This window comes from Crinia signifera, chromosome 1 (genome assembly GCF_055691185.1).
Source record: "Crinia signifera chromosome 1, ASM5569118v1, whole genome shotgun sequence".
Lineage (NCBI taxonomy): Eukaryota > Metazoa > Chordata > Amphibia > Anura > Myobatrachidae > Crinia > Crinia signifera.
In genome coordinates, this window is record NC_139217.1 from 1,980,421 (window position 1) to 1,995,562 (window position 15,142).

The 15,142-nt window shown below is 48.6% G+C and overlaps 1 protein-coding gene across 1 annotated transcript in view; it reads right to left on the reverse strand.

Moving 5' to 3' along the window:
- Positions 1-15,142, reverse strand: part of ALMS1 (ALMS1 centrosome and basal body associated protein) — a 140,783-nt gene that overhangs the window by 52,068 nt on the left and 73,573 nt on the right. Inside the window, exon 9 of the mRNA XM_083159976.1 lies at positions 11,402-11,503. Coding sequence (XP_083016102.1) covers positions 11,402-11,503 — 102 coding nt within the window. The remainder of the gene's footprint in view (positions 1-11,401; positions 11,504-15,142) is intronic.

Genomic DNA, 15,142 nt, shown 5'->3' on the forward strand with positions numbered 1-15,142 from the left:
AGGAGAGACACGGCGAAAATCACTAAGAAAGACGGCGAGAAGTGCACGTTGAATAGGGTTGCTCGCTTTTTGAGAGCAAAAGTCTCCGTCCAACGCGAGAAAAGCACAAACTCACCATAAAACACAGCAAATTTTTCTCATTGAATACTGCCCTATGCCTTAGGATGTACTGTTGCGTGTATAAAACACGGATTTACCAAAAGGATCAGTTTTGGTTATAATGTATGTGCATGTAGATACATTAGAAAAACAAACAAACAGGAAACTATATAGAAACGCTGTTTGAATGTAAGAAGCGATAATGCTGGCCCAGTTGATTTACATGGTTTTGTATAATTATGTTTTTGTTTTTTATTATTATTCTTTGTTTTTTATGTTATAGTGCAGTCTTGTATCTTTTGTATGTGTCACTTTGATATATTTAACATGGGAGCTTGATAATGGGTTCACGTACCTGCCATAGGTGTACACGCCCCCACAGGCGGTGCTCCTAGAAACAAGTACCTGTAAGCACGCAGTTACGTGGGAGGCGGTTTCACAGTACCTGCCCTCACACGTGACACACACCTGAGGGGAATATATTTGATGTGTGCTAGTCTTTGTATTGAGCCTGACTAAAATACGCCTGTATTGAAACGTTGCCAATCTCAATAAATTTTCTTGGATTATAAACCTGTCTGGAGTGCTGCGTCTACCACCAAAAGAGTCTACATACCATAGCGACGAAGGCACCCGACCAGCAACGTGTAACCCCAGTCACGGCCGGAGCTGCTCAGATTGACGTATCGGAGCAGGCGACCGGTGGGTCCGTGACATTTGGCGGCAAGCGGTGGGATTGAGAATTCATTTTTCTCTTTAAGAACTTAAGTGAGTGTGGGTAGAATTTTGTGAGAAATACCCACATCACCAGAATCAGAACTCAGAGCTTTACTATAGTTTTAAAAGTCACACAGTGGATGCAATCTCTGTTCCCTCCCTTCTCTTGGTTTTTCTTTCCTATCGTTTTATTTGACAAGTGTGAGACTCAGGATGGCTGATTACCAGCAGCTGAGGAGAGATGACCTGGCGGTCGTGTGTGTGCAGAGGAATATCCCTTGGTCTGGCCAGAGTAGAAAACGTATGATTCAGGCACTAGTGGATGCCGATCGGACTCTAGCTGCTGGGGGAAACCAGTCCATGGACAATCCTACCCCAGGGGCTCAGTCAGCACTGGACAGTACAAACGATGCCGCGCCAGGGTCAAACACTTCTGCTGGACCCAGCAAGTCTACACTGCCGAGCGACCTTCTAGCTGCTAGCAGGCAAATGAAGAATGTGAACCCCGTATTCGCTTTGCAGCTGGTGCAGCACTGCCAAGGCATTGTCGACAGAGAGGCTGCGGAGCGCAAAGCCAGACGAGAGGCTGAGGGTGCTGAGTGCAAAGCCGTACGAGAGGCTGAGGAGCGCAAAGCAGAATGAGAGGCTGAGGTTGCTGAGTGCAAAGCCATACGAGAGGCTGAGGAGCGCAAAGCAGAATGAGAGGCTGAGGTTGCTGAGTGCAAAGCCATACGAGAGGCTGAGGAGCGCAAAGCAGAATGAGAGGCTGAGGTTGCTGAGTGGAAAGCCGTACGAGAGGCTGAGAAGCGCAAAGCCATATGAGAGGCTGAGGCTGCAGAGCGTCAGGCCGAGCGTGAGTACCAGTTGGAACTGGTGAGGCTCGGAGGGCTGATCGCTGTTGGTGAACCAGTGGAGGATGATACAGGGCATCATGATGGCGAACCTTTACGTGAGACTTTATCTGCCGTGGCTACTGAGTTAGCAGGAGATGGGCTTCGTACTGAACTTTTACTGTCTGCGGAAGTAAATAATGTGTTGGATCACGATGTGGACTCTGTTATCCATCATGGGGAACCTAACAAGGGACAGAGGTCCCAAATCACAGCTGACGCGAATTTCACCGGACCGTGTCATGCACAGTTCCCTGTCTTGGAAGCAGACAGAGGAAGCCAAGTGAGTGTCAGCTTGGTTGTGAGTAAAGAGCTGGCCCTGGACACTACCACCGATGCTCAGAGAGGTGACATCTCCGCTAGCACCAGGGAGACTGTAGGATGTGTGGCAGTCAGGGAGACTGCAGAGTACCAATCCCCTACAGCACCAGAAGAGCCCAGTGAGTATTCTGACCCATATAGTGATGATTATCCGTTTAGCCTTATGAGCCCAGAAGAACTCACTACAGAATGTCAGCTGCAAGGTATCTCCTGCCCCAACAATTCCCGCAGGGAGAGGATCAAGCGGCTCACCTATGCACGAAACGATGAGCGCAATGTTTTCAGCATGTATCGCGCTGAGTTTCTAACCTGGGGTCCCGATGCGACTCCTTGGTTGCTGCTGAGAGACCTGACGGACTGTTTTGAAATAGCGCAGCAATATGCGTATGTTTGTAAAAAGCTTGATACCCAATGGTGGAAAGAGCAGTGCCGCTGGGTACATGCTGAATGGCAGCGCCTGGAACAGCTTCTATCACCAGCTCTGGAACCAACGACACAGCCTACCGGGGTTTCCCTCATGGAAATGGTACCCCGGCCTGCTACAATCGGTGTGGAACCTGCTCCGGAGACATCGCCTCACAAGACCCAGTATAAACTGCTGGGAGAAGCAGAAGCTAGGGATGTGAGCAGTTTGTCCCACCAGGAAAAGGTACTTCTGCCTATTACAGTCACCATGGAACCTGCTCATGAGACCTCACATCACAAGGCCCAGTTTAAACTGCTGGAAGATGTGAGCAGCGTGCTCCCACCAGTGGCCCCCGATTTGTTGCCAGAAGGGGCTGACTGTGAAGCGGACATACTCATTGTGGAGACTAGGTGTGCAGGGAGGGTGTGGGACCAGCCTGTTTTGGCAACTGGCCGCAGGTGTTTTAATTGTGACGAAGTGGGGCACATCAGTACACATTGCCCTGAGAGGAAGGAATCATCACTTGTTCCTGTGACAGGTCACGCAGGGAATCCTGTGATCGCTGTTCTGTGGGTGGAAGGACCACAGGAACCGCCCCAAGGTAACCTGCACGTGGGTACGGTAGGAACTCAAGTAGCGGTTGGTCTACTAGACTCTGGTGCTGACGTGCATTTAGCACTAGGGAGTCCCGAGAACTTTATTCCTGAGACTGTGGCTGAGAGATGTGGGGGTGGGGTACACCCTGAGGTGCACAGGGTTTAGGGATATCTGGACTGGGGAGGTGGAAGAAGCCCCAGGGATGTCAGAAACATGGACCCTGTATCTACTACCGTGATTTGGGGAGGAGGCATGCTGCATATCAAATTGATAATGATGTCATTAATACTGCAATGCTATTCCCTAATCCTGTTTTCCCCAGGTGATCCCTGCTGAACAACAAAGCAGCAGTACAAATGTATGTGGTCTGAAAAATGAGTGTAATGTTGGTAATGATACAGTGGTATTGGCTAAGGGTGCTCCGGTTACCCCTGCTGAGCCAAACAAAATTAATGCAAAAATAGGTGAGAGGGTTGCAGAAGTGTGTGCAGTATCCTTGTCAGAGAATGCGGTACATGTATCAGTGTTGGGGGTTGCAGAAGTGTGTGCAGTATCCTTGTCAGAGAATGCAGTAAATGTATCAGTGTTGGGGGATACAGAAGTGTGTGCAGTATCCTTGTCAGAGAATGCGGTACATGTATCAGTGTTGGGGGTTGCAGAAGTATGTGCAGTATCCTTGTCAGAGAATGCAGTAAATGTATCAGTGTTGGGGGTTGCAGAAGTGTGTGCAGTATCCTTGTCAGAGAATGCAGTAAATGTATCAGTGTTGGGGGTTGCAGAAGTGTGTGCAGTATCCTTGTCAGAGAATGCAGTAAATGTATCAGTGTTGGGGGATACAGAAGTGTGTGCAGTATCCTTGTCAGAGAATGCAGTAAATGTATCAGTGTTGGGGGTTGCAGAAGTGTGTGCAGTATCCTTGTCAGAGAATGCAGTAAATGTATCAGTGTTGGGGGTTGCAGAAGTGTGTGCAGTATCCTTGTCAGAGAATGCAGTAAATGTATCAGTGTTGGGGGTTGCAGAAGTGTGTGCAGTATCCTTGTCAGAGAATGCAGTAAATGTATCAGTGTTGGGGGTTGCAGAAGTGTGTGCAGTATCCTTGTCAGAGAATGCAGTAAATGTATCAGTGTTGGGGGATACAGAAGTGTGTGCAGTATCCTTGTCAGAGAATGCAGTAAATGTATCAGTGTTGGGGGTTGCAGAAGTGTGTGCAGTATCCTTGTCAGAGAATGCAGTAAATGTATCAGTGTTGGGGGTTGCAGAAGTGTGTGCAGTATCCTTGTCAGAGAATGCAGTAAATGTATCAGTGTTGGGGGTTGCAGAAGTGTGTGCAGTATCCTTGTCAGAGAATGCAGTAAATGTATCAGTGTTGGGGGTTGCAGAAGTGTGTGCAGTATCCTTGTCAGAGAATGCAGTAAATGTATCAGTGTTGGGGGATACAGAAGTGTGTGCAGTATCCTTGTCAGAGAATGCAGTAAATGTATCAGTGTTGGGGGTTGCAGAAGTGTGTGCAGTATCCTTGTCAGAGAATGCGGTAAATGTATCAGTGTTGGGGGTTGCAGAAGTTTGTGCAGTATCCTTGTCAGAGAATGCAGTAAATGTATCAGTGTTGGGGGTTGCAGAAGTATGTGCAGTCTCCTTGTCAGAGAATGCAGTAAATGTATCAGTGTTGGGGGTTGCAGAAGTGTGTGCAGTCTCCTTGTCAGAGAATGCAGTAAATGTATCCGTGTTGGAGGTTGCAGAAGTGTGTGCAGTATCCTTGTCAGAGAATGCAGTAAATGTATCAGTGTTGGGGGTTGCAGAAGTGTGTGCAGTATCCTTGTCAGAGAATGCAGTAAATGTATCAGTGTTGGGGGTTGCAGAAGTGTGTGCAGTATCCTTGTCAGAGAATGCAGTAAATGTATCAGTGTTGGGGGTTGCAGAAGTGTGTGCAGTATCCTTGTCAGAGAATGCGGTACATGTATCAGTGTTGGGGGTTGCAGAAGTGTGTGCAGTATCCTTGTCAGAGAATGCAGTAAATGTATCAGTGTTGGAGGTTGCAGAAGTGTGTGCAGTATCCTTGTCAGAGAATGCAGTAAATGTATCAGTGTTGGGGGTTGCAGAAGTGTGTGCAGTATCCTTGTCAGAGAATGCAGTAAATGTATCAGTGTTGGGGGTTGCAGAAGTGTGTGCAGTATCCTTGTCAGAGAATGCAGTAAATGTATCAGTGTTGGAGGTTGCAGAAGTGTGTGCAGTATCCTTGTCAGAGAATGCAGTAAATGTATCAGTGTTGGGGGTTGCAGAAGTGTGTGCAGTATCCTTGTCAGAGAATGCGGTAAATGTATCAGTGTTGGGGGTTGCAGAAGTGTGTGCAGTATCCTTGTCAGAGAATGCGGTAAATGTATCAGTGTTGGGGGTTGCAGAAGTGTGTGCAGTATCCTTGTCAGAGAATGCAGTAAATGTATCAGTGTTGGAGGTTGCAGAAGTGTGTGCAGTATCCTTGTCAGAGAATGCAGTAAATGTATCAGTGTTGGGGGTTGCAGAAGTGTGTGCAGTATCCTTGTCAGAGAATGCGGTAAATGTATCAGTGTTGGGGGTTGCAGAAGTGTGTGCAGTATCCTTGTCAGAGAATGCAGTAAATGTATCAGTGTTGGGGGTTGCAGAAGTGTGTGCAGTATCCTTGTCAGAGAATGCGGTACATGTATCAGTGTTGGGGGTTGCAGAAGTGTGTGCAGTATCCTTGTCAGAGAATGCGGTACATGTATCAGTTTTGGGGGTTGCAGAAGTGTGTGCAGTATCCTTGTCAGAGAATGCGGTACATGTATCAGTGTTGGGGGTTGCAGAAGTGTGTGCAGTATCCTTGTCAGAGAATGCAGTAAATGTATCAGTGTTGGGGGTTGCAGAAGTGTGTGCAGTATCCTTGTCAGAGAATGCAGTAAATGTATCAGTGTTGGGGGTTGCAGAAGTGTGTGCAGTATCCTTGTCAGAGAATGCAGTAAATGTATCAGTGTTGGGGGTTGCAGAAGTGTGTGCAGTATCCTTGTCAGAGAATGCAGTAAATGTATCAGTGTTGGGGGTTGCAGAAGTGTGTGCAGTATCCTTGTCAGAGAATGCAGTAAATGTATCAGTGTTGGGGGTTGCAGAAGTGTGTGCAGTATCCTTGTCAGAGAATGCGGTACATGTATCAGTATTGGGGGTTGCAGAAGTGTGTGCAGTATCCTTGTCAGAGAATGCGGTAAATGTATCAGTGTTGGAGGTTGCAGAAGTGTGTGCAGTATCCTTGTCAGAGAATGCAGTAAATGTATCAGTGTTGGGGGTTGCAGAAGTGTGTGCAGTATCCTTGTCAGAGAATGCAGTAAATATATCAGTGTTGGGGGTTGCAGAAGTGTGTGCAGTATCCTTGTCAGAGAATGCGGTACATGTATCAGTGTTGGGGGTTGCAGAAGTGTGTGCAGTATCCTTGTCAGAGAATGCGGTACATGTATTAGTGTTGGAGGTTGCAGAAGTGTGTGCAGTATCCTTGTCAGAGAATGCGGTAAATGTATCAGTGTTGGGGGTTGCAGAAGTGTGTGCAGTATCCTTGTCAGAGAATGCAGTAAATGTATCAGTGTTGGGGGTTGCAGAAGTGTGTGCAGTATCCTTGTCAGAGAATGCGGTACATGTATCAGTGTTGGGGGTTGCAGAAGTGTGTGCAGTATCCTTGTCAGAGAATGCAGTAAATGTATCAGTGTTGGGGGTTGCAGAAGTGTGTGCAGTATCCTTGTCAGAGAATGCAGTACATGTATCAGTGTTGGAGGTTGCAGAAGTGTGTGCAGTATCCTTGTCAGAGAATGCGGTAAATGTATCAGTGTTGGGGGTTGCAGAAGTGTGTGCAGTATCCTTGTCAGAGAATGCGGTAAATGTATCAGTGTTGGGGGTTGCAGAAGTGTGTGCAGTATCCTTGTCAGAGAATGCGGTACATGTATCAGTGTTGGGGGTTGCAGAAGTGTGTGCAGTATCCTTGTCAGAGAATGCAGTAAATGTATCAGTGTTGGAGGTTGCAGAAGTGTGTGCAGTATCCTTGTCAGAGAATGCAGTACATGTATCAGTGTTGGGGGTTGCAGAAGTGTGTGCAGTATCCTTGTCAGAGAATGCGGTACATGTATCAGTGTTGGGGGTTGCAGAAGTGTGTGCAGTATCCTTGTCAGAGAATGCAGTAAATGTATCAGTGTTGGGGGTTGCAGAAGTGTGTGCAGTATCCTTGTCAGAGAATGCGGTACATGTATCAGTATTGGGGGTTGCAGAAGTGTGTGCAGTATCCTTGTCAGAGAATGAAGTAAATGTATTAAAGTTGGGGGTTGCAGAAGTGTGTGCAGTATCCTTGTCAGAGAATGCAGTAAATGTATCAGTGTTGGGGGTTGCAGAAGTGTGTGCAGTATCCTTGTCAGAGAATGCGGTAAATGTATCAGTGTTGGGGGTTGCAGAAGGGTGTGCAGTATCCTTGTCAGAGAATGCAGTACATGTATCAGTGTTGGGGGTTGCAGAAGTGTGTGCAGTATCCTTGTCAGAGAATGCAGTAAATGTATCAGTGTTGGGGGTTGCAGAAGTGTGTGCAGTATCCTTGTCAGAGAATGCAGTAAATGTATCAGTGTTGGAGGTTGCAGAAGTGTGTGCAGTATCCTTGTCAGAGAATGCGGTACATGTATCAGTGTTGGGGGTTGCAGAAGTGTGTGCAGTATCCTTGTCAGAGAATGCGGTAAATGTATCAGTGTTGGGGGTTGCAGAAGTGTGTGCAGTATCCTTGTCAGATAATGCAGTAAATGTATCAGTGTTGGAGGTTGCAGAAGTGTGTGCAGTATCCTTGTCAGAGAATGCAGTAAATGTATCGGTGTTGGGGGTTGCAGAAGTGTGTGCAGTATCCTTGTCAGAGAATGCAGTAAATATATCAGTGTTGGGGGTTGCAGAAGTGTGTGCAGTATCCTTGTCAGAGAATGCAGTAAATGTATCAGTGTTGGGGGTTGCAGAAGTGTGTGCAGTATCCTTGTCAGAGAATGCGGTACATGTATCAGTGTTGGGGGTTGCAGAAGTGTGTGCAGTATCCTTGTCAGAGAATGCGGTACATGTATCAGTGTTGGGGGTTGCAGAAGTGTGTGCAGTATCCTTGTCAGAGAATGCGGTACATGTATCAGTGTTGGGGGTTGCAGAAGTGTGTGCAGTATCCTTGTCAGAGAATGCGGTACATGTATCAGTGTTGGGGGTTGCAGAAGTGTGTGCAGTATCCTTGTCAGAGAATGCAGTAAATGTATCAGTGTTGGGGGTTGCAGAAGTGTGTGCAGTATCCTTGTCAGAGAATGCAGTAAATGTATCAGTGTTGGAGGTTGCAGAAGTGTGTGCAGTATCCTTGTCAGAGAATGCGGTAAATGTATCAGTGTTGGGGGTTGCAGAAGTGTGTGCAGTATCCTTGTCAGAGAATGCGGTAAATGTATCAGTGTTGGGGGTTGCAGAAGTGTGTGCAGTATCCTTGTCAGAGAATGCAGTAAATGTATCAGTGTTGGGGGTTGCAGAAGTGTGTGCAGTATCCTTGTCAGAGAATGCAGTAAATGTATCAGTGTTGGGGGTTGCAGAAGTGTGTGCAGTATCCTTGTCAGAGAATGCGGTACATGTATCAGTGTTGGGGGTTGCAGAAGTGTGTGCAGTATCCTTGTCAGAGAATGCAGTAAATGTATCAGTGTTGGGGGTTGCAGAAGTGTGTGCAGTATCCTTGTCAGAGAATGCAGTAAATGTATCAGTGTTGGGGGTTGCAGAAGTGTGTGCAGTATCCTTGTCAGAGAATGCAGTAAATGTATCAGTGTTGGAGGTTGCAGAAGGGTGTGCAGTATCCTTGTCAGAGAATGCAGTAAATGTATCAGTGTTGGGGGTTGCAGAAGTGTGTGCAGTATCCTTGTCAGAGAATGCAGTAAATGTATCAGTGTTGGGGGTTGCAGAAGTGTGTGCAGTATCCTTGTCAGAGAATGCGGTAAATGTATCAGTGTTGGGGGTTGCAGAAGGGTGTGCAGTATCCTTGTCAGAGAATGCAGTACATGTATCAGTGTTGGGGGTTGCAGAAGTGTGTGCAGTATCCTTGTCAGAGAATGCAGTAAATGTATCAGTGTTGGGGGTTGCAGAAGTGTGTGCAGTATCCTTGTCAGAGAATGCAGTAAATGTATCAGTGTTGGAGGTTGCAGAAGTGTGTGCAGTATCCTTGTCAGAGAATGCGGTACATGTATCAGTGTTGGGGGTTGCAGAAGTGTGTGCAGTATCCTTGTCAGAGAATGCGGTAAATGTATCAGTGTTGGGGGTTGCAGAAGTGTGTGCAGTATCCTTGTCAGAGAATGCGGTACATGTATCAGTGTTGGAGGTTGCAGAAGTGTGTGCAGTATCCTTGTCAGATAATGCGGTAAATGTATCAGTGTTGGAGGTTGCAGAAGTGTGTGCAGTATCCTTGTCAGAGAATGCAGTAAATATATCAGTGTTGGGGGTTGCAGAAGTGTGTGCAGTATCCTTGTCAGAGAATGCAGTAAATGTATCAGTGTTGGGGGTTGCAGAAGTGTGTGCAGTATCCTTGTCAGAGAATGCAGTAAATATATCAGTGTTGGGGGTTGCAGAAGTGTGTGCAGTATCCTTGTCAGAGAATGCAGTAAATGTATCAGTGTTGGGGGTTGCAGAAGTGTGTGCAGTATCCTTGTCAGAGAATGCAGTAAATGTATCAGTGTTGGGGGTTGCAGAAGTGTGTGCAGTATCCTTGTCAGAGAATGCAGTAAATGTATCAGTGTTGGGGGTTGCAGAAGTGTGTGCAGTATCCTTGTCAGAGAATGCGGTAAATGTATCAGTGTTGGGGGCTGCAGAAGTGTGTGCAGTATCCTTGTCAGAGAATGCGGTACATGTATCAGTGTTGGGGGTTGCAGAAGTGTGTGCAGTATCCTTGTCAGAGAATGCGGTACATGTTTAAGTGTTGGGGGTTGCAGAAGTGTGTGCAGTATCCTTGTCAGAGAATGTGGTACATGTATCAGTGTTGGGGGTTGCAGAAGTGTGTGCAGTATCCTTGCCTTGTCAGAGAATGTGGTACATGTATCAGTGTTGGGGGTTGCAGAAGTGTGTGCAGTATCCTTGTCAGAGAATGCAGTAAATGTATCAGTGTTGGGGGTTGCAGAAGTGTGTGCAGTATCCTTGTCAGAGAATGCGGTACATGTATCAGTGTTGGGGGTTGCAGAAGTGTGTGCAGTATCCTTGTCAGAGAATGTGGTACATGTATCAGTGTTGGGGGTTGCAGAAGTGTGTGCAGTATCCTTGTCAGAGAATGCGGTACATGTATCAGTGTTGGGGGTTGCAGAAGTGTGTGCAGTATCCTTGTCAGAGAATGCAGTAAATGTATCAGTGTTGGGGGTAGCAGAAGGGTGTGCAGTATCCTTGTCAGAGAATGCAGTAAATGTATCAGTGTTGGGGATTGCAGAAGTGTGTGCAGTATCCTTGTCAGAGAATGCAGTAAATGTATCAGTGTTGGGGGTTGCAGAAGTGTGTGCAGTATCCTTGTCAGAGAATGCGGTACATGTATCAGTGTTGGGGGTTGCAGAAGTGTGTGCAGTATCCTTGTCAGAGAATGCAGTAAATGTATCAGTGTTGGGGGTTGCAGAAGTGTGTGCAGTATCCTTGTCAGAGAATGCAGTAAATGTATCAGTGTTGGAGGTTGCAGAAGGGTGTGCAGTATCCTTTTCAGAGAATGCAGAGATGGGAACGTAAGACAGCCTACCTCCACAGCACCTGTCTTATGTTCCCATCGTCTTGGACCTGTGTTTCCATCTCAGGGTGAGCGGTGGTGTGTGGTACACCAGACGTGGCCGTTGGACACCTTCCCCTTGTTTTCTGTTTTTTACCTGTTTTTTGTATGGAGAATTTGTATCAGAATAAAGATCGCTGTTTTTAAGAAAATCACTTTTTGGACCTATTGGATATCCCCCTGGCTGTCAGTGAGGATACCTGAAGATACCTTTAGGTGAAAATAGGTCATCGTGCTCAGGTGAGACCTTGACTGTAAGAGTGTGAATGCATGAAGTTGAAAAGAAGATAAAGATACCTTTACATGCCTATAGGGCCTTCTAGTAAGGTCAGTCTTGTTATATAATAACTAACAAGACAACTCCAGACTGCAGATTCTTGTAGGATTCGTCCATCCTACGTATTGCTTAGAATAAGAAAGCGCTGTGAATTTACCCACCTTTTTCTTGTATAGAACACAGGAGTACCTGTTACCTGGATGGGAAGTCTTCACAGTGCGGACAGGAGACATCCTGTACCCCCCCACCCCAACCCCCACTCCATGCAGGGGACATAGACTCATGGCAGCCAGTGACACAGAACACAGGTATATCTGATACCGTACCTGGATGGGAACTTTCCACAGTGCTGACAGGAGACATCCTGCAGGGGACATAGAACAGTTCTGGGCTCCCCGGGGGCTTGTACGGCAGCAGCACAGGTTGATCTGTACCAGGAATAATAAAGAGAACAATAAAGGACAGTTATCTGCAGTTCAAATTTCAAGCCTGGTCACAGTGATGTCACTGTGTCCATGGAAACGGGATGCTTACTTGCGATTATTAGATAATTGTCCACTTACATGCAAATCATCGTATTTCCCAAAGCTACCCTTCCCATGTTCTAAATCTTCTTGGTGTCTCTGATTGGGGGTGGAGATAGGTGACATCACCTAAATGGGCAGCTGGGGACGTGGTTTAGGGAATAGAGGGACATATAAGGTCAGTTATTCTGCGCAACAGCCACTCTGGGACCTGGTGACATAAATATCACCCACCCTGCCATGTCGAGGGAAAGATGGAGGCCCCCATTCTGCCATTACTCTGTGCTGCTGCCCACGTATTGTATAACGGGAATCTCTTACAGCAGAACGTCTCTGTGACATCACCACAAGACCTTTATATGGTGTATCCCCCCCAGATCCTAGCTCACCAGTAGCCCGGCAGAGGCCGGAGTGTGCAGGACGGGACGGAGGCCCCCATTCTGCCATTACTCTGTGCTGCTGCCCGCGTATTGTATATCGGGAATCTCTTACAGCAGAACGTCTCTGTGACATCACAACAAGACCTTTATATGGTGTATCCCCCCCCAGATCCTAGCTCACCAGTAGCCTGGCAGAGGCCGGAGAGTGCAGGACGGGACGGAGGCCCCCATTCTGCCATTACTCTGTGCTGCTGCCCACGTATTGTATATCGGGAATCTCTTACAGCAGAACGTCTCTGTGACATCACAACAAGACCTTTATATGGTGTATCCCCCCCCAGACCCTAGCTCACCAGTAGCCTGTCAGAGGCCGGAGAGAGCAGGATGGGATGGAGGCCCCCATTCTGCCATTACTCTGTGCTGCTGCCCACGTATTGTATATAGGGAATCTCTTACAGCAGAACGTCTCTGTGACATCACAACAAGACCTTTATATGGTGTATCCCCACCCAGATCCTAGCTCACCAGTAGCCCGGCAGAGGCCGGAGAGTGCAGGACGGGACGGAGGCCCCCATTCTGCCATTACTCTGTGCTGCTGCCCACGTATTGTATATCGGGAATCTCTTACAGCAGAATGTCTCTGTGACATCACAACAAGACCTTTATATGGTGTATCCCCACCCAGATCCTAGCTCACCAGTAGCCCGGCAGAGGCCGGAGAGTGCAGGACGGGACGGAGGCCCCCATTCTGCCATTACTCTGTGCTGCTGCCCGCGTATTGTATATCAGGAATCTCTTACAGCAGAACGTCTCTGTGACATCACAACAAGACCTTTATATGGTGTATCCCCCCCCAGATCCTAGCTCACCAGTAGCCCGGCAGAGGCTGGAGAGAGCAGGACAGGACGGAGGCCCCCATTCTGCCATTACTCTGTGCTGCTGCCCACGTATTGTATATCGGGAATCTCTTACAGCAGAACGTCTCTGTGACATCACAACAAGACCTTTATATGGTGTATCCCCACCCAGATCCTAGCTCACCAGTAGCCCGGCAGAGGCCGGAGAGTGCAGGACGGGACGGAGGCCCCATTCTGCCATTACTCTGTGCTGCTGCCCATGTATTGTATATCGGGAATCTCTTACAGCAGAACGTCTCTGTGACATCACAACAAGACCTGTATATGGTGTATCCCCCCCCCCCCCAGACCCTAGCTCACCAGTAGCCTGGCAGAGGCCGGAGAGTGCAGGACGGGACGGAGGCCCCCATTCTGCCATTACTCTGTGCTGCTGCCCACGTATTGTATATCGGGAATCTCTTACAGCAGAACGTCTCTGTGACATCACAACAAGACCTTTATATGGTGTATCCCCCCCAGACCCTAGCTCACCAGTAGCCTGGCAGAGGCCGGAGAGTGCAGGACGGGACGGAGTCCCCCATTCTGCCATTACTCTGTGCTGCTGCCCGCGTATTGTATATCGGGAATCTCTTACAGCAGAACGTCTCTGTGACATCACAACAAGACCTTTATATGGTGTATCCCACCCAGATCCTAGCTCACCAGTAGCCCGGCAGAGGCCGGAGAGTGCAGGACGGGACGGAGGCCCCCATTCTGCCATTACTCTGTGCTGCTGCCCGCGTATTGTATATCGGGAATCTCTTACAGCAGAACGTCTCTGTGACATCACAACAAGACCTTTATATGGTGTATCCCACCCAGATCCTAGCTCACCAGTAGCCCGGCAGAGGCCGGAGAGTGCAGGGCGGGACGGAGGCCCCCATTCTGCCATTACTCTGTGCTGCTGCCCGCGTATTGTATATCGGGAATCTCTTACAGCAGAACATCTCTCTGACATCACAACAAGACCTTTATATGGTGTATCCCCCACCCAGACCCTAGCTTACCAGTAGCCCCGCAGAGGCCGGAGAGTGCAGGACGGGACGGAGGCCCCCATTCTGCCATTACTCTGTGCTGCTGCCCGCGTAATGTATATAGGGAATCTCTTACAGCAGAATGTCTCTGTGACATCACAACAAGACCTTTATATGGTGTATCCCCACCCAGACCCTAGCTCACCAGTAGCCCGGCAGAGGCCGGAGAGTGCAGGACGGGACGGAGGCCCCCATTCTGCCATTACTCTGTGCTGCTGCCCATGTATTGTATATCGGGAATCTCTTACAGCAGAACGTCTCTGTGACATCACAACAAGACCTATATATGGTGTATCCCCCCCAGACCCTAGCTCATCAGTAGCCCGGCAGAGGCTGGAGAGTGTAGGACGGGACGGAGGCCACCATTCTGCCATTACTCTGTGCTGCTGCCCATGTATTGTATAACGGGAATCTCTTACAGCAGAACATCTCTGTGACATCACAACAAGACCTTTATATGGTGTATCCCCCCCCCCCAGACCCTAGCTCACCAGTAGCCCGGCAGAGGCCGGAGAGTGCAGGACGGGACGGAGGCCCCCATTCTGCCATTACTCTGTGCTGCTGCCCACGTATTGTATAACGGGAATCTCTTACAGCAGAACGTCTCTGTGACATCACAACAAGACCTTTATATGGTGTATCCCCCACCCAGGTCCTAGCTCACCAGTAGCCCGGCAGAGGCCGGAGAGTGCAGGACGGGACGGAGGCCCCCATTCTGCCATTACTCTGTGCTGCTGCCCATGTATTGTATATCGGGAATCTCTTACAGCAGAACGTCTCTGTGACATCACAACAAGACCTATATATGGTGTATCCCCCCCCAGATCCTAGCTCACCAGTAGCCCGGCAGAGGCTGGAGAGTGCAGGACAGGACGGAGGCCCCCATTCTGCCATTACTCTGTGCTGCTGCCCACGTATTGTATATCGGGAATCTCTTACAGCAGAACGTCTCTGTGACATCACAACAAGACCTTTATATGGTGTATCCCCACCAGATCCTAGCTCACCAGTAGCCCGGCAGAGGCCGGAGAGTGCAGGACGGGACGGAGGCCCCATTCTGCCATTACTCTGTGCTGCTGCCCATGTATTGTATATCGGGAATCTCTTACAGCAGAACGTCTCTGTGACATCACAACAAGACCTGTATATGGTGTATCCCCCCCCCCCCAGACCCTAGCTCACCAGTAGCCTGGCAGAGGCCGGAGAGTGCAGGACGGGACGGAGGCCCCCATT